General features: G+C 55.0%; 1 protein-coding gene across 6 annotated transcripts in view; it reads left to right on the top strand.

Annotated features, from left to right (window-relative positions):
* Snph (syntaphilin) overlaps positions 1-15,883 on the top strand; it is a 35,306-nt gene that overhangs the window by 14,469 nt on the left and 4,954 nt on the right. The window contains exons 3-5 of one of the 6 annotated variants that reach the window (XM_048348937.1): positions 10,190-10,286; positions 10,747-10,953; positions 15,196-15,345. In XM_048348937.1, the coding sequence (XP_048204894.1) occupies positions 10,237-10,286; positions 10,747-10,953; positions 15,196-15,345 (407 nt within the window). In that variant the 5' untranslated portion in view covers positions 10,190-10,236. Of the gene's footprint in view, positions 1-9,665; positions 10,287-10,746; positions 10,954-15,195; positions 15,346-15,883 lie in introns of all 6 variants that reach the window. The other 5 variants (XM_048348936.1, XM_048348935.1, XM_048348939.1 and 2 more) reach the window with 5 other exon arrangements.

Genomic DNA, 15,883 nt, shown 5'->3' with positions numbered 1-15,883 from the left:
GGGGAGGGAAAGAAAGAAGGATGTTCAGGCACACCAGCCAAAGTACCCGCTTGGCATCCAGTAGAGGGGCTTCATGATGTGACGGGGGCTGTAAGGAGACTAGTGTATCCAGGAGGGGTGGGGGATGGTGGCTGGGACCAGGGTGAGCCACCAGAAGTTGTGTATGGAGAAAGTAAGCCTGAAAATTCTTCTGATGTAGTGAGGGTGGCTCCCCAGCCCCCTGGAATGCTGGGATTGCTATCCACTGAAATAAGACTGCAGATGCTTCCTTCTTCCTGAAGATAGGACCAGGAGCTTGTGTTCTCCACGTGATCCTTTAGAGGTGTTTTGGTAGCGCAAGTGAAAATATCTCAAAATTGTGCTGGATTTTTCCCCTTTCTTTTCCTTCTTTCCTTTCTTCTTTCTTCTTTTCTTTCTCAGTTCTGGAGCTTGAACTCAGCGTTTAGGCACTGTCCCTGAGCTTCTTTTGCACAAGGCTAGCGCTCTAACCACTTGAGCCACAGCGCCACTTCTGGCTTTTTCTGAGTAGTTTATTGGAGAAAAGAGTCTCATGGACTTTCCTGCCCTGGCTGGCTTTCTGAGAAGATTTCAAGCATGAGCCACCAATACCTAACCGATCTTCTTTTCCTTCCTTATTTATTTTTGCAAATAGAAACTAAGAAAAAAAAAGCTCAGCCAGCAGGAACAAATACAAACCATTACAATATTTGTGGGTTAGGATAAAGATAAAATATGAATTCCATTAAAATGAGAATCATGCTAGGGGAATAATAACCCCACAGGGCCTTTCCTGCCCCAGGACCTTGCAAAGCACTCAGCAGTTATTATGCTATGCATGACCATCCTTGTGCACAAACCCACCATTTTACAGATAGGGAAACTGAGGCTTAGAGGCGTAAAGCAGAGCTCCGCTGTTACGGAGACGGTGGCTGGCGGGTAGTAGAACCTGGAGTTCAAATGCTGGCGTCGGCGATCCCACAACCCTGGTTTCTGCTGTTTGATCAGTGCATCTCACAGAAGGGATGACACTCATCCCAAGACAAAGGCTTTGTCCTTGAAGTTGGCCTCCTAGCGCATGCTTTGCTGGGCACAGGTAGCTCACACCTATAATCCTAGCGACTCAGGAGGCTGAGATCTGACAATCACAGTTTGAAGCCAGCTCAGACAGGAAAGGTCATTAGACTCCTATCTCCAATAAATTACCCCTCGAGAAAGTCAGAATCTTGAGCTGTATAGCTCAAGTGGTCAGAGCGCTAGCATTGAGCAAAAGAAGTCAGAGATGGTTACGTTCAAGGCCCAGGACCACCGGCACAGACAAACAAATACATACATAAATGTTAATTTTCACTCAAGTAAAGAAAGCAAGACCGCACCTCCAGGGACTTCACAGGAGAGGGCTGGGTCCATCACCCACCCTCTTGCAGCAAGCATGAGCCACACGGGGCCCTACTGAGGGTGAAAGAATCCAGCATGACGTGGGGCATGCCATTGGAAATCGACTGGACGGGGGCCAGCTGCTGAGCGCGGCAGGATGGCCTGCAGCTGCGGGGAACACTGCACCAGCAGGAGAGATGAGCCATGTGCTGCGGGCTGAGCCGGGCACACATGGGCGAGCGATGGCCAGGCGAGCTCTGCTATGCCCCCCTCCCGTGCTCTCCGCTCAGCCCCAGGAGCTGCAGGAAGACAGGCAGATGAGACTCGGCTTCCAACAGAAGCGGCTGCCAGGAGCTGCGGGTGGGAGTAGAATGAGCCTGGCTCAGCCCTCCGGCTCCTCTCCCCTGACACGCTCGCTTGGGTTGTGGCCTTTGGTGAGCCCTCGGCTTCTGCCAGGAAAAAATGTGACAGTTGGCCTAGACTATCACAGAAATGCTAGGGACGAAAGAGAGAGAGAGAGAGAGAGAGAGAGAGAGAGAGAGAGAGAGAGAGAGAGAGAGAGAGAGAGAGAGAGAGAGGGAGAGAGAGAATATGTGTTAGGAAGACAGGCAAGTGGGGATATTTCTGTCTCTGTGGAGAGGGACTGTGGTCCCCTGCAGATCTGATGGCATCTCCGCTTGTTCACGAGTCCTTTCCTCTTCTACAAAGTACGGCACACGCTTGAGAGCTGCGGGACACTGTCCTCTCTCTCCCACCCCTCCTTGCCGATTCCCAAGAGGGGAGCTTCTGCAGCAGTCATTCCCCACACAAAACGTTTCCTTCAACACTCCTTTGAGGGGGATCTTTATGTCTTTCAGAGAATTAATCGGCCGCCTGCTCGCCCCTAACCCCGAGGACAAGACTGGCTGTGATTTCCCTTTACACCTCTGTGGGTAGGAAGCTCCAGATCACAGCTGAACCTCTCATCATTGCCACCACGTTTGCACTGTGTGGTCAGGCTGAAATCACCCCCTCTTCCCTGGGCTTCCATGCCATCTGCCTGTCAGCTGAAGCCCTCTTTACTTGGGAAGCCAGGCTGTGATCTTGTTGAACTTTGAATTTCAATGAGCGTGAGAGGTCGCGGAGGCTTCAGAGTAGAGGAAGGCTTGTCACTAGAGGCTCCATACAAACAGGCTCTCACGGGATCCTGGGGTTTAGCTTCTCCATATAAAATGATGGGGTGTTGCCAGTTCCACCCAAGATCCTTCCTGCCCGGACCTCTGTTGGTACTTAGGGTAACTGGTAGGATAAGTGAGTGAACTGACTCAGGGATTCCCAAAGAACCAAGGCAAAGCTCTGCTAGAAAAGGCAGACTTCACAGGGCTGGAAAGGCCACCATCTTCCCCTTCCGATGATGTCAGAGCCAGGGCCTCAGGAGGAGAGATGGCGAGAGCGGCTGGGCTTGACAGCTCTATCAGTCAGGAAGCCCAGGGAAGCATATGCCGAGGCCAGGGCTTCTGAGGGGCCTCCATCTGCCAGCAGCCATTTGCCAGGCCGCCAAGTTGGGGCTGGCACTCCGGCCCCTGGGCCCTGTGCCTCTCCTGGTGTCTGTAGAGGGGCCGACCTGGAACAGCTGGGAGGATGAGGAGGACCCTCTGCACCCATTACCCATGCCAGAGGCCAGCCATTGCTCTGGAGCTGTCCTGCCCAGGCAGAGGTGGCTGTCCGGGGCCTGCTTTGACTCCCTGAGGGATACACGAGACTGTCTCCGAAGGGAGAATGTCTGTGCTGGTGGCTCACGCCTGTAATCCTAACTTCTTCAGAGACTGAGATCTAAGGATCGAGGTTCAAAACCCTTGGGCAGAAAAGTCCAAGAAACTCTTATCTCCAGGTAACTTTCAAAAAGCCAGAAGTGGAGCTGTGGCTCAAGTGGTAGAGTATTAGCCATGAGGAAAAAAAAAAAAAGCTGAGCAGGAGCACAAGCCCCAGGACCAGCACAAAAGGCAAGAAGTGAACCAAGTGCCAGTGGCACTGTTTATAATCTTAGCTTCTCAGGAGGCTAAGATCTGAGGATTTCGGTTCAAAGCCAGTCCAGACAGAAAAGTCTGTACGACTCTTATCTCTAATAAACTGCCCTCCACCCAAACTAGAAATAGAGCTATGGTTCAAGTAATAGAGTGGTAGTCTTGAACACAAAAGCTCAAGGACTAGTGCCCAGGCCCTGAGCAAGAAGTGATGAGGCCTCCCATTTCCCAAGGACTGTTCTCTCCACATACCTCCTTGGTTGGGTCCCCCAGAGCCAGGCAGGGTGGGACTGGGGTTCCCACTGAACACGTAAGGTAGCTGAGATTTAGATCCCAGGACCAGCGTCACCAGAGAGGCCGTGACTGTGGCTTGGAGCTGCGAGGGTCTCAGTGGAGACCCTTATGCACACATGATCTGGGCTGCAGGGGATGGAGGGGGTGCGTGGCAGCTGTCCTCTGATGGGAGTTTCTCCTTTGCCTGTGCCGCTGCTTCTTCGAGGAACAGGGACAGACTTGCTGTGGCAAGGGCGGCGACACAGGAGGAATTCCGTGGGAGCTGCTCTGTGCTGCACTGGCCTCCTGTTTCTGCCACCCAGCTTTGTGGAGGCAGGAGGGGCCCAGGGTGCAGGGACCCACTCCCCCCACCCCCCACCCCCCACTCCCCACCCTGTGCCTTGGGGCTGGCAGGGAAGGTGGACATTTCTCCTATGCAGGGCCAGTGAACCATGAGGCCTTCGTGCTGCAGGAGCCTTCTCACTCAATCTGGCCCCCTTGTTACTCTTGTGGCCCCCAAAACTTCAGGATTGTGGGTCACATGGGGTAGTCGCTACCTGGCTTTCCTCTGCAGGGACCCTGGATAGGGGCAGCCACCACCACCTGCCTGCTCTAGGCTAACACAGGGCCAGGAGACCCCAGAGGCACTTAGGCCCACCCACCCTGCTGCCACTCGCCGAGCCATTTGGGGCCATTTCTTACCCCTTTCTGGACCATGTGTATCCTTGGTGCAATGATTCCTGTACATTATGTATTCTGTAGATTAAAAATATTTTAATTGAGATAGAATTCACATGCCTTAAAGTCCACTGGCTGGGCCACTCTGAGTTGTACATTCACAAATTGTGTGACCAATACTACCGGGGGCCCCTCATCCCCCCTAAAAGGAATCCTACCCCATCTTCTTTTCCCTCTTCCCTGCCCCCTCAGCAGCCACTGTGCCATCTCTGCAGAGTCACCTGTGCTGGGTGTTTTAGGGAAATGGAGTTACACACTGTATGGTCTTTGGTATCAGGCTCCTCCATGCAGTCCCCGCGTCCGTGCCTCATCCCTTTTGCTGGTTAAGTCTCCCAGGGATTAGAGAGCCCACGCCCTGTTCATGGCTTCCCGTGGTGGTGGGTAGGATTGGGCCCTGCCTCTTGGCCATTGTTTGGATGCTGCTCCCATCAGTCCTACGCAGCTCTTGCTTGAGTGTCAACTGGTTGTCTCGGGGGCAGACTGGGAAGTGAACTGCTGCTGGCTCAGGCAGCCATTCTGTGTAACTGTTAAAGGCACCGCCAAGCTCTTCCCCACCACAACCCCGGCAATGCTGATGTCTTTCCATGGCCATCCTAGCAGATAGGAAATCCTACCTCATTGTGCACAGTATACATCACATAGGTGTTTAACCTGTATCCCATCGTGTTTGTCCCTAAATTGTAATGCTGGAGCTAGAACCCAGGGCTTTGTGCATGCTAGGTTAAGCCCTCTACCACGGAGCCAGGCCTTCAGCCCCAAACTCAGAAGAAATAATCATGGACACATGTGATGGTGCACACACCTGTAATCCCAGCTTTGTGGGAGGTGCCCATAGGAGGATAGCAGTTCAAGGCTGGCCTGAGACTCCCTCCCCTGATCATGACAAATAACTAAGTAAAAAACAGGGGCTGAGGGAGGCTGGAGGCACGGCTCATGTTTGTGGACCACTAGCCAGGGAGCAAATGTGGCAGGTACTGAGCTTGAGTCCTGGTCTTGGACCTAAAAAAAGAAAAGAAAAGAAAAAGTATGAGGGTATAGTTCAAGTGGTAGAGCACCTGCCTAGCAAGCTCAAGGCCCAGAGTTCAAGTCCCAGTATGGCTAAAACAAAAAGTCTTCCTTCAGACTTCCATGTGAGTCAGTTTGGGGCGCAATAACACAACACCTGAGCAAAATAAAGGAGTAGACACTTATTTGGGTTCATACTTTCAGAGGTTTCATCTATCCAAGGTGTGTGTGTGTGTGCGTGTGTGTGTGTGTGTGTAAAATAGTACAGCTCACACTAACGTGGCCAGGAAGCGGAAACAGACAGAGCGGGTGGGGGGCTTTCTTATTCTCAGATCCTAGCTCATGAGATGGTACTGCCCGCATTTTGGGGGTATCGTTCCTCCCTAGTCCATTGTCCCTAGAGACCCCTCACAGCTCCCTCCAGCATCTTGCTTCACTGATCTCCCAGGTGCTTCTCAATTCAACCAAGATGGCCATCACTTTTGGCCTTCCCACTTCCCACAGGTAGAACCGATAGCAGAGGAACTTCCTCAAATGAAACCAGAGAGGCCCTGGGCCTCAGCAGCCCAGAACCAGGCCCCTCTGGGTGGTCTGAAGACCTAGTCTCCATGCTGAACCCCCCTGGTTGGTGCTCCCTCAGCCAGGGAGAGTGTGGGTGGAGAGTGTGGTAGCTGGCACACACCCACCCAGGCCCGTCTTCCGTGGCCTCCTCTGTCTGCATTTGCAATCTAAGTGCTCTGCAGTTTGACAGGCAAGGGGTGGGGGTGGTGGTTGGCGATCCAGGGTTGGCTTGGCGGGGAGAGGGTCCCCCCTAAGTCCCTCCACAATGCATTGCCTTGCACAGCCCTCAGGCAGAGACTGTTCCATTCCCTGGGATTTTTCAGTTGTTTTCCTGTTTTCTTGGTAGCTGATGCTTTGAAGAGAAGTCATTGCCAGCGTAGACCTATGGGAAACTTTGCTTAGCTGGAATCTTGGGTGAACCCCACCCCACCGCAACCTGAGCCCCTCTATGCCTTATAGATGGACTCGAACACTTAGTGTACCTTGGAGGAATTCTGCTTCCTAATTTGACAAACAGGGAAACTGAGACTCGGGTGCACTAGTCATTGGGCGCACCTGTGGGAGGGCCACTGCTCTGTGAACAAGCCTGGGATCAGAGCGGATTAGGTGCCGAAGTCTGCAAGACCAGCCTGCCAGATGCCTGGTGGAGCGCGGCTCAGGCCGTTGGGTTACAGGTTAGGTTTGGTCCTAAGCAATCCTTCCTCCCCCTGCACCCCCCCCTCCCGGGGCTTGCGCCTGAGTTTCGGCCCCAGGTGCGGCTTGTTGAGTGGACAAGACTGAAAGAACAGGCTGCAGGACAGATCCTCCATGGAGAAGTCCTGTACTGTGGGACAAGAGGGTAGGGAAGGGGTCCTGGCCACAAGGACTGGGCAAACTCACAGGGCTGTCCTGAGGGTCACCACAGAGAGACAGGGGGAGTCAGGACGCTTGTAGGTGGGAGATCACTAGGACCCGTGGCCCCCTAATGCCCACCCACCAAGATCCTGGCTTCAGTGGCTCCATGGGACTTAACGCACCCCCTCCTCCTACCCTCCACCAGCCCCTCCCCCTCAGCAGGCTCCTGTGCTTTCCAGCAGCCCTGCTGTTGCCTTACACATTGTTTCTGGCCATGTAGCTCCTCCCCTTTCATTGGTGAACTCCTATTCATCCCTCAAGACCCAGTACAACTTCCCAGCTGGAAGATGCTTTTCCTGACCCCCTCGAGGCCACCAAAATGCCTTGGATGAGGTTTCTGTGGGGAAGGTCCTATCCCATTGCAATGACCTACTTCTGGAATCCTGGCCACTCCTGTTTTTTGGGTGTCCCTTGTCCCACACCTCGTACATGCACCATTTTATGTCATTCTCACAGTAACCACACGGGGCGTGTCGTAGCCCCGCTTTCCAGCATATGTCCTAAAGCTCAGAGTAGTGGCCAGACTAGCCCAAGGGTGACGGGACTTGGGATTAGAGCACAGGCCTGTTTGACCCAATTTCTGCATGGCTCCCTGCTGTAGGCCCTCGAGAAACACTGGGTCTTATGGGGCACCAATCAGAGGTTGGATAAAGCATGATTGCCATGGGCTGAGTGGGATGAGGAGATGGAGGGAGGGTGAGGGGAGGAGCCAGGTTTCCTCTGAGTGGAGGGGATGGAGTCTATGACCTCCTCCGTGCCTCCATTCCAAGCAAGAGCCTGTGGCTGCCCAGGGGACCAGCCTGTGGGATGCCAGGCTGAGCAGGTGGCATGGTGACAAACACCAAGGCAACCGGCCTCCTCCCTGAGCCCCAGAGGGGAGGGAGGACCTGGGAAAGTGCTGGGTGAACGGGGAGACTTCATAGTAGGATGTGGAGAGGTGGCTCCCTGTGGGCCTGGGGCCCTCCCACGAGGTCTCCTGCCAGCCGGGGAAGTGCCACTTCCACCCCTCCCTGAATGAATGGCGGGTCCTGGCCTCCCTGGAGACTGTCATCCGCATCCAGGTACAAATGCCACCCCATTCCCACCCCCACCCCTGGCGGCAGGGAGGAAGGAAGAGGGAACTCAAGAGGAGGAGGCGCGGGGCTGCCAAGCAAGGTAGTAGCAGGGACAGCGGGGACAAAGCCTTCATTGTATCAAGGCCACCGGGAGCTATAAGCCAGCCTGGCATCTCGCCTGCCTCCCGGGAACCTGGGCCCAGAGCTCTTCCTGGGCTTTTCCTCTACTTGAGCTGGCTTCATGGAGGCCCGCCTGGGTGTGTGTGTGTTTCCTCTGTGGGAAGGCCTCCTGAAGGCACAGCCTTCCTCCTGCAGCCTCCCTGAGGCCCGCAGGGAGGGTTACCATGGAAGAGGGCCACCGAGGCCAGGGAGAGGGACAAGCAGGCTGCCCTGCAGTCATGTGACCACAGAGCCTGTTCACAGCTATGGGTCCGGGTACACAAAAGTGCCTTGCAGGGTCACCTGACCACAGAGACGGTTAATCACTAGCAGGCGATCTTTGATGCCCTCCCAAATCTCCCGTACCCAGGAGGCCATGAGCCATTTGTGGCACCCTAACCAGGCGTGAGGGGCATTGCTGGCCCCACCCCCGTGCCTGCCCATGGCCCCTGCTGCGGAGTTGGCACTGTCTTTCCTGGACACCTCTCTCCCCTCCCTGCCACAGGTCCAGCACGGCCAAGCTGGACAAGCAGCTCAGGTGACTGGGGTGGTGTCAGCCCGGCACCCGACACCTCCAGGTGGACAATGCTGGCTGTGTCCAGGTCCCCCAGAGGAACAGGCTGCATTCTGTGTTGCAGCCAGGAAACGGGCCACCCCAGTGGCGCCTTTGTCCCCTCAGGAGGCAGCGCTGCTCCTGGGAGACCCTGGTGGGAAGGCAGGGGGAAGGGCCCCAGATTCCAGCCCCTTCGACAGATCCGGCCCTGCCACACACTTGGGGGTGACTTGGGCCTGTCCCTTTGCCCTGGGTGCCCCCAACACAGCCTCTGGGGACTAACCACAGCACTTCCTCATAGGGTTGTTGGGAGGCATCCGTGACATAATGTACGTAACGTGTGTGGCATGGAGGCTGATGTGTAACTGCTTCTCTCCTGGCATGGGGCTTGGACAGCCGGGGGTGGCGGGGATGGGGGGGAGGGGAGGACTCCTGGGCACAGCATCTACAGCCAAGCTTGGGGAACCCCGGCTACCATCTGCAGTCCCTGATAGGAGCAGGGAAGGAGAAAGCCAGGGGTCTCAGGAGCTGGCTGGGGACCACCAGGCCCTGGTAAATTGCCCGGCCTCTACCTTACCTAAAGCCCTTCCCGCCTCATCCAGCCACAATCTGGCCTGGCACAGGGCCTCCTCCATCTAGACACGCTGCAGAGGTCCCAGCATGTCCCCCTCCCCAAAAGAGGCTGAAGGAGTCAGTGGCCTGAACTGACCCACCCATTTAGGCATTGCTACTTCTGGCTAGGGTCCCCAGCATCAAGTTGGAAGGGCCTCCACTCCCCGGTTCTCACCCTCATTGGCTCTATCGCCTGTGCCCTATGTTCCTGGAATGTACCAGAATGCGCATGTGCATTTGCATCATGGGTGTGCCTGTGCGCAGCCCAGGGCAGGGGTCCCAGCTGCATGTTCTGCCCTGTGGGCCAAGGGGCTTGAGCATGTTCTCGGTCTTACGTGGCACATCCCGGAATGGCAGGCTGTGTACCCCTCATGTTCGCGTGTGTCCCATGTCTCTACACGTGTGCTGGTATGTTGGTCTGTCTTGTCTCCCTTGTAGACAGGAAGTCCTGAGCCACACGCCACCTGGGAAGGTCATGCACCACGAAGCCAAGCCAGTGTGATCTGGGGGTCCTGGCCCTGCTCCGGGCGTCCTCTGGCCTGCAGCACTTGCCGAGGAGGGAGGACTGCACGGCGGGAGGCAGGGTCTGATGGGCAGGGGCCCAGGGAGAAGCCGAAGACCACCGCCCCTGTGACTGTAGGCAGAGCCTTTGTCTCCTCCCACCCCCCCCGACTCCTCAGGGCACCTTTGGTCATCTGGGGTCAGACTGGACTGATGACCTCCAGCCACCCCCGAGACTCTTGCCGACCGTGATCTGGAGTCAGGTGGCGAGAGCCGTGTACCAACCCCACTAAGTCCATCCCAGGCCGCCCTGGCCAGACTCGGCCAGGCTCTCGCTTGGTCTGGGGTGTCCTGTGGAAGGGCCGGAGGAGAAGCCATGCCGGGCAGCGGCCCCAGCGAGAGGATGACATGGCCCGGCCCGGCCCTCCCTGCGCCTCCCCCAACTCGCCCTCTCTCCTCAGCCCCGGGGACACCGTCTATCCCACCCCTCACCCGGACCCGCAGCCTCATGGCCATGTCCTTGCCGGGGAGCAGACGGGCCTCCACTGGACCCCGCAGGTGAGTCTCCCCCGGGCTCAGACCCTTGTGCCCCGGGTGGTTGGAAGGGTGGGCTCCCTGTCCTACCTGCTAATGGCTTGCCAATCACATCCTTCATTTTCCCATCTTTAAAATGGGCTTGCTAAGCTCACCTGCTCTAGGAACCAGTAAAGGGCCTAATAATATAATAGGAGAGCTGTCAGGAGGATGAATCAGTCAATGGGCTTCCCGCATCCCCACTTGATCCTCACCCCCGTGGGCCTTTCCTCTGTCCCTATGCTTCCCCTCCTCCCTTGGACCCTGGGGGACCCTGGAAGTGGAGGCCATGGGAAGGGCAGATGGAGCCTGTGTTCTTGTGCCTGGGGATCCAGGTTGGCCAGTCTCCTGCTTTCCATCTTGATTCCCACTGTCTGTTCTGTCACCCTTGTCTGTGCATCCCCTCTCCGTCTGCTTCTCGCCCTCACCTTGCGGCGACCCCCAGCGGGGGCACTTTGGGCCGCAGCGGCCTGGCAGTGTTCGCCCAGTGCCCACAGCTGCCCGCCAGCCAGAATGAGCAGCTGCCTCTTCTCCCCGCCTCCAGGCGCACCTCTCCACCAGTGAGCGTGCGAGACGCCTACGGCACCTCTTCCCTCAGTAGCAGCAGCAACTCTGGCTCCTGCAAGGGCAGCGACAGCAGCCCCACACCCAGGTAACCGGCCCTCCCTCCTTCCTGGCCCTGGCCCTGGCTGCCCGGGAGCCTGGTGTTCAAGCGAGGAGGGAGCAGCATGGTGTCTGACCATCCTGACTTGGTACACACTCAGTTTCTGTGTGACCACCAGCTAAACCACGAGCTATCAGGCCAGCCCTCTAGGAAGGAAGATGATAGCAAAGACCAAAGCTCCTATTAGAGGCTCTTTTTCTCTGAGCCGGTACACCCTCCCCGAGAAATTCTGCCTGCATCTGGCCAGCTGGCCCTGGATTATGCAACTGTCTAGTATCTCAGCCAGTTAATGCAGACAGAGAATTTGTATTTTCCTCCTGTACTGTGTCACCCTAAACAAAACTGGGGTTCTGCTGGTGAAGAAGGCAAAGTGGATAAGGCATTGTTTGCCAGCTTGCTCTTCTCGGGGACACTGCGAGGATGGCAGAGGCGACTCTGTTTTGGAAAGCAGAGTATCCTACCAAGGCAGCGTGGGCTGAGTTGTGGTGATGGGTTGAGTGGACCTAGACCTGACATGCAGGGTCAGGTTGGAGTAGCGGGGGAAAGGGAGCTGTGGGGTCCCCGAAGACCAGGAATGGTGGTGAGAAAGGAATATGGGGACTAGCAGGGTTTGGGATTTAGGCACTTCTTGTCTCTGAGGGTCACTTCCTGTCTCTGAGGGCTACTTCCTGTCCCTTGGGGTATAAAGGAGTGAGTCGCCTGGAGTTCTGGGGGTGACATTGTGCTGGCCCCCTGCCCTTCATAGGAGGCCTTTGACCTGACCAGAGGGTTAAGAGCAAGAGAAGATATGTCCATGGCTGGCCTGCATTTGGCCTGCGTTTCCATGGTCAGAGCGCTGTCAGGAAGGAGTTCCTGCAGCTCTTGGCAGAGGGGGTGTCATCTGCCAGCAGTGAGAGCTGGAGCTGCTGCAGCCTCAGTTCTCAGGACAGGAATGGTGGAGGGCAGGCAGTTGCAGAATTCCCCAGTATTCTGCCCGCAACCAACCCACCCCAGAGCCTGGGGACAAAAGAAGGCCAGGATAACTTAGATTCTGAGAAGTATTTAGTCAGCAACATCCCATACTTTTTTATTAGCAGTGGGCTTTTTTTTTTAACCATTTCAAGTATTTTTTTAATTTTAATTTTATTGTCAGAGTGCTGTACAGAAGGGTTACAGTTACATAAGTTAGTGAGTATATTTCTTGTCATACTTGGTACCCCCTCCCTCGTTTTTCTCCCACCTTCCCCGCCCCAGCTGTGCAGCTAATTGCCAACACAGTCTTGTGAATATCGCTGTTGTACTGGTTTGCCCTTTATCCTTTTAGCTATGGACCTATAATCATATAAGATGAAGCGAAGCGAAATGAACTCCAAGATAACGGAAACCAGAGGGTTTTCCCTGTTGTTATTTTTAATGTACTATGTGAAACGATTTCTTTTTTCTTTCCTATGGTTTATCACTGTTGTCACTGTATACATGTGTATCTGAGTTAGGGAAGGGAAAGGATAAAGGGTGAACCAAGGCAACAGTGATAGTCACCAAGAGTGGGCTTTTGAACCATCTTGTACCTAGAAACCCTTGGCCAAGTCTCCACTGCCGGCTGAACCTGGCTTCTCTGGGAAGGTCCCCTTGCCACAACAAGGGACTGCCCCAGGCGCCACAGCTGCCCGCCAGCCGGCTCTCTTAGGGCCTCACTGCAAACAGCCAGGCTTCTCAGGGTATAACTGATGTCCTTGAAGTATTGCAGTGTAGCTTATCTCCTCTGGTGTGTGTGTACACGCACCATGTACACATGCATGGATGTGTTGATTCTGGGCCTTGAACTCAGGGCCTAGGCGCTGTTCCTGAGTTTTTCTGCTACAGGCTAGTATGCTACCATTTAAGCCACAGCTCCACTTCTGGCTTTTTGGTGGTTAATTGGTGATAAGAGGCTCATGGATTTTCCTTCCTGGGCTGGCTTCAAAATTGTGACTCTTAAGTCTCAGCCTCCTGAGTAGTAGCTAGGATTACAGCCATGAGGCACTAGTGCCTAACACTTTTCTCAGTTTTAAATATATATATATAATTTATATATATTACATATGCCAAATACATAGTGTGTTAATCTTGTATATGAATATATAACATGTAAGTATATTTATAAAAATATATAAAGTATAAAAATTTTATACAATTATGTATATAATTTGATATAATATTTTAAGAAAGCTAGAGCTAATAACTGAAAATGTATGTTCCATGTTATATTGTGAAACAGTACTCATGAAAGCCAAAGAGACACAGCACTGAGCGTGAACTCAGAGCTTCTTTATGAGAAGTTCCAGCACTGGCTTTCCCTCAGTTCTTCCTGGTTTTAGTCATCTTGTCCCCGCACTGCCTCCGGCCACCTGGCTCCACCCCAGACTGGGGCAGTGGCCCCTAACTCCTCACAGGTCGGTGCCCTCTAGCCACAGCCCCAGTGGGCCAGCACAGGACCGCTGTGCGGCTTGCTTCTCTTCTGGAAAGAGATATCTTAGAGTGGATAGGAAAGCCCAAATGCCCCCCTCCATGCACCCCTTCCCCCTTGCCCAAGGAAAGGGGCATGACTTAGCTTGAGCTAAAACCCAGGGCTTTCCAAGTACACATAGAAAAAAACAGTTTCTTCAGATTTTTCAGATCTTTCTCCAAGTTGTCATCTATAGTTTATGATCTACAAATACTTGTTCTTTGGTAAATATCAGACAGACAACTTCTACAAAGCTTTTTTTTTTTTTTGCCAGTCCTGGGGCTTGAACTCAGGGTTTGGGTGCAGGTCCTGAGCTTTATGCTCTAGGCTAGCACTCTACCACTTGAGCCACAGTACCACTTCCAGATATTTTTCCAAGAAGTTTATTGGAGATAAGAACCTCGCGGACTTTCTTGCCCAGGCTGGCTTTGAACCTTGATCCTCTGAGCTCAGACCCCTGAGTAGCTACATATCTTTTGAAAATGCCCTTAACTTGTCTGTTCGTGAAAATGAGCCAGGGCCTGGTATCACCATCCCTGCAAAGTGTCAGCCTCCCTAGGCCCAGGCGCCCCCCTCCCCTGTAGCAGCACAGAGCACCGGCAGGCCTGAGCCTCAGTGCGTGGGACCACGCCTGGGTTTGAAGCCAAGATCCAAGCAGTTCTCAAGGAACAGAAGAGCCAGCAGCCAGGAAGCTGTGGGTGGGGCCACCTGTGCTGTAGTCTGTTGTAGAATCGGGGTGCCAGAAAGCCTGTCCCTCCACACACACTGCACTCTGGGTAGAGCCTCCTTCTCCCCACACGGGTGGGCCAGGCTTGCCGGGAGCAAAGACCACCCAGCTTGCTGCCACCCATGGGACCTAGGTCGGTGGACAGGAGTTCCAACAGGTGTCCCTGTGTGTGCTCACAGAGTGAGCCCCAGAGTGTGTGTGTGTGTGTGTGTGCGTGCGTGCGCGCGCACGCGCACACAGGCTGGTGTCCTGGCCCAGGGGATTTGCTCACAAGGGTGGCAGGAAGATTATAGAGATGCACAGCCACAGGTGTGTGTTTGCACACCTACGTTTGTGCAGATACACACAGACTGGGAATCCACAGACTTTCTGACTCCTACCCCATTCCTGGAGTGCGTGTGTGTGTGTACATGCACATGCATACATGGATGCACATACAGGCATAATGCATAGCCTATAGAAAAGTATGTCCGTGTGTAAGGAGACACTGCCCCTGCACACACACAGCTGCTCTCTCCACCCCTGGACCATGCAGGTTCTCAGCTTTGGGGAGAGAGCATGTCCCCTCCACCCTCAACCCCCACCAACATTGCCCCCGCCACACCACCTTGAGCCCGCCCTCCCTCCCTCCCTTTCTCCAGCCCCATATCCTTATCTGTGGGCTGGGGACCAGCAGCCCGGCTCCAAGTGCTACTGGGACTGGCTGACAGTTCAGGGGACCGAATCTTTCTTTCTGAAGCCACTGTCCCTCTGCAAGGCACACTCTGGCCAGGACGGTGCAGATGGCACCAGGCAAGCACTTGGCAGGTGCCAGGCTCACGTGTGCCTAGGATGTGTCTTTTCTCACCAGAGAGCCTTGTGTTCCTCACCCTGGGGTCCGCTCAGAAGAGCACCACTGTGCAGAAGGCCTGGCTTGGAGCCATCCAGTGCTCATGGGCAGAGAGGTTGGCAGGGCTGCAGTCCCCTGCTCCTGGGGGAGCAGCCCCCCCTGGCCCCACCTGCCTTCACCTCCCCCAGCCTGACAGGTGTCCACTTGCAGGCGCTCCATGAAGTACACACTCTGCAGCGACAATCACGGCATCAAGCCCCCCACGCCGGAGCAGTATCTGACTCCGCTGCAGCAGAAGGAGGTGTGCATCCGGCACCTGAGGGCCCGGCTCAAGGACACGCAGGACCGGCTCCAGGACCGGTGAGCAGAGGGCCAAAGTACACAACTGTATGCATCGTGGTGTAGTCCCATTATCACTTGCTGGTTCCCCTTCTGTTTCTATTTTCTGTCATTTACCTGAAGATGACCAGGCTCTGCTTGGCCTTCTGCACTAATGTCCCTTGGGGCCAAGTGTCCGTCTCCCCACTTCTTGTCTGGGTCAGCCCATTGGCTCCCAGTGCTGGGTGGTTTGGCAGGGTAGCCTGCCGTGGGCACGCCTTCACCTTGTTCCTGCCTGCCCTGCCTGTCACCCTGGCAGGACCCTGGGTGGTCTTCCCATCTTTCTCCTCACTCTTGGCCTTCTCTCCCTCCTGAGTCTGCCTTCCCCTCTCAGGTGGATGCCAGAGGCTTTGCCACCTGTGCGCTTCCGGAGGCCGCGCCTCTGCCGCAGCTCCCTCTCCCTCTGTCTGCAGACTCATCTTTCATGATGCATTTCAAGTGGCATGTCCTGTGGGTCACAGGCCTGAGCAGGGCTGGGAGCCATTGCTGGCTGGTCCAAGGAAGGAGATGCGAGGCACAG

This window comes from Perognathus longimembris, chromosome 6 (assembly GCF_023159225.1).
Source record: "Perognathus longimembris pacificus isolate PPM17 chromosome 6, ASM2315922v1, whole genome shotgun sequence".
Lineage (NCBI taxonomy): Eukaryota > Metazoa > Chordata > Mammalia > Rodentia > Heteromyidae > Perognathus > Perognathus longimembris.
This window is presented reverse-complemented; position numbering and strand designations above follow the sequence as displayed.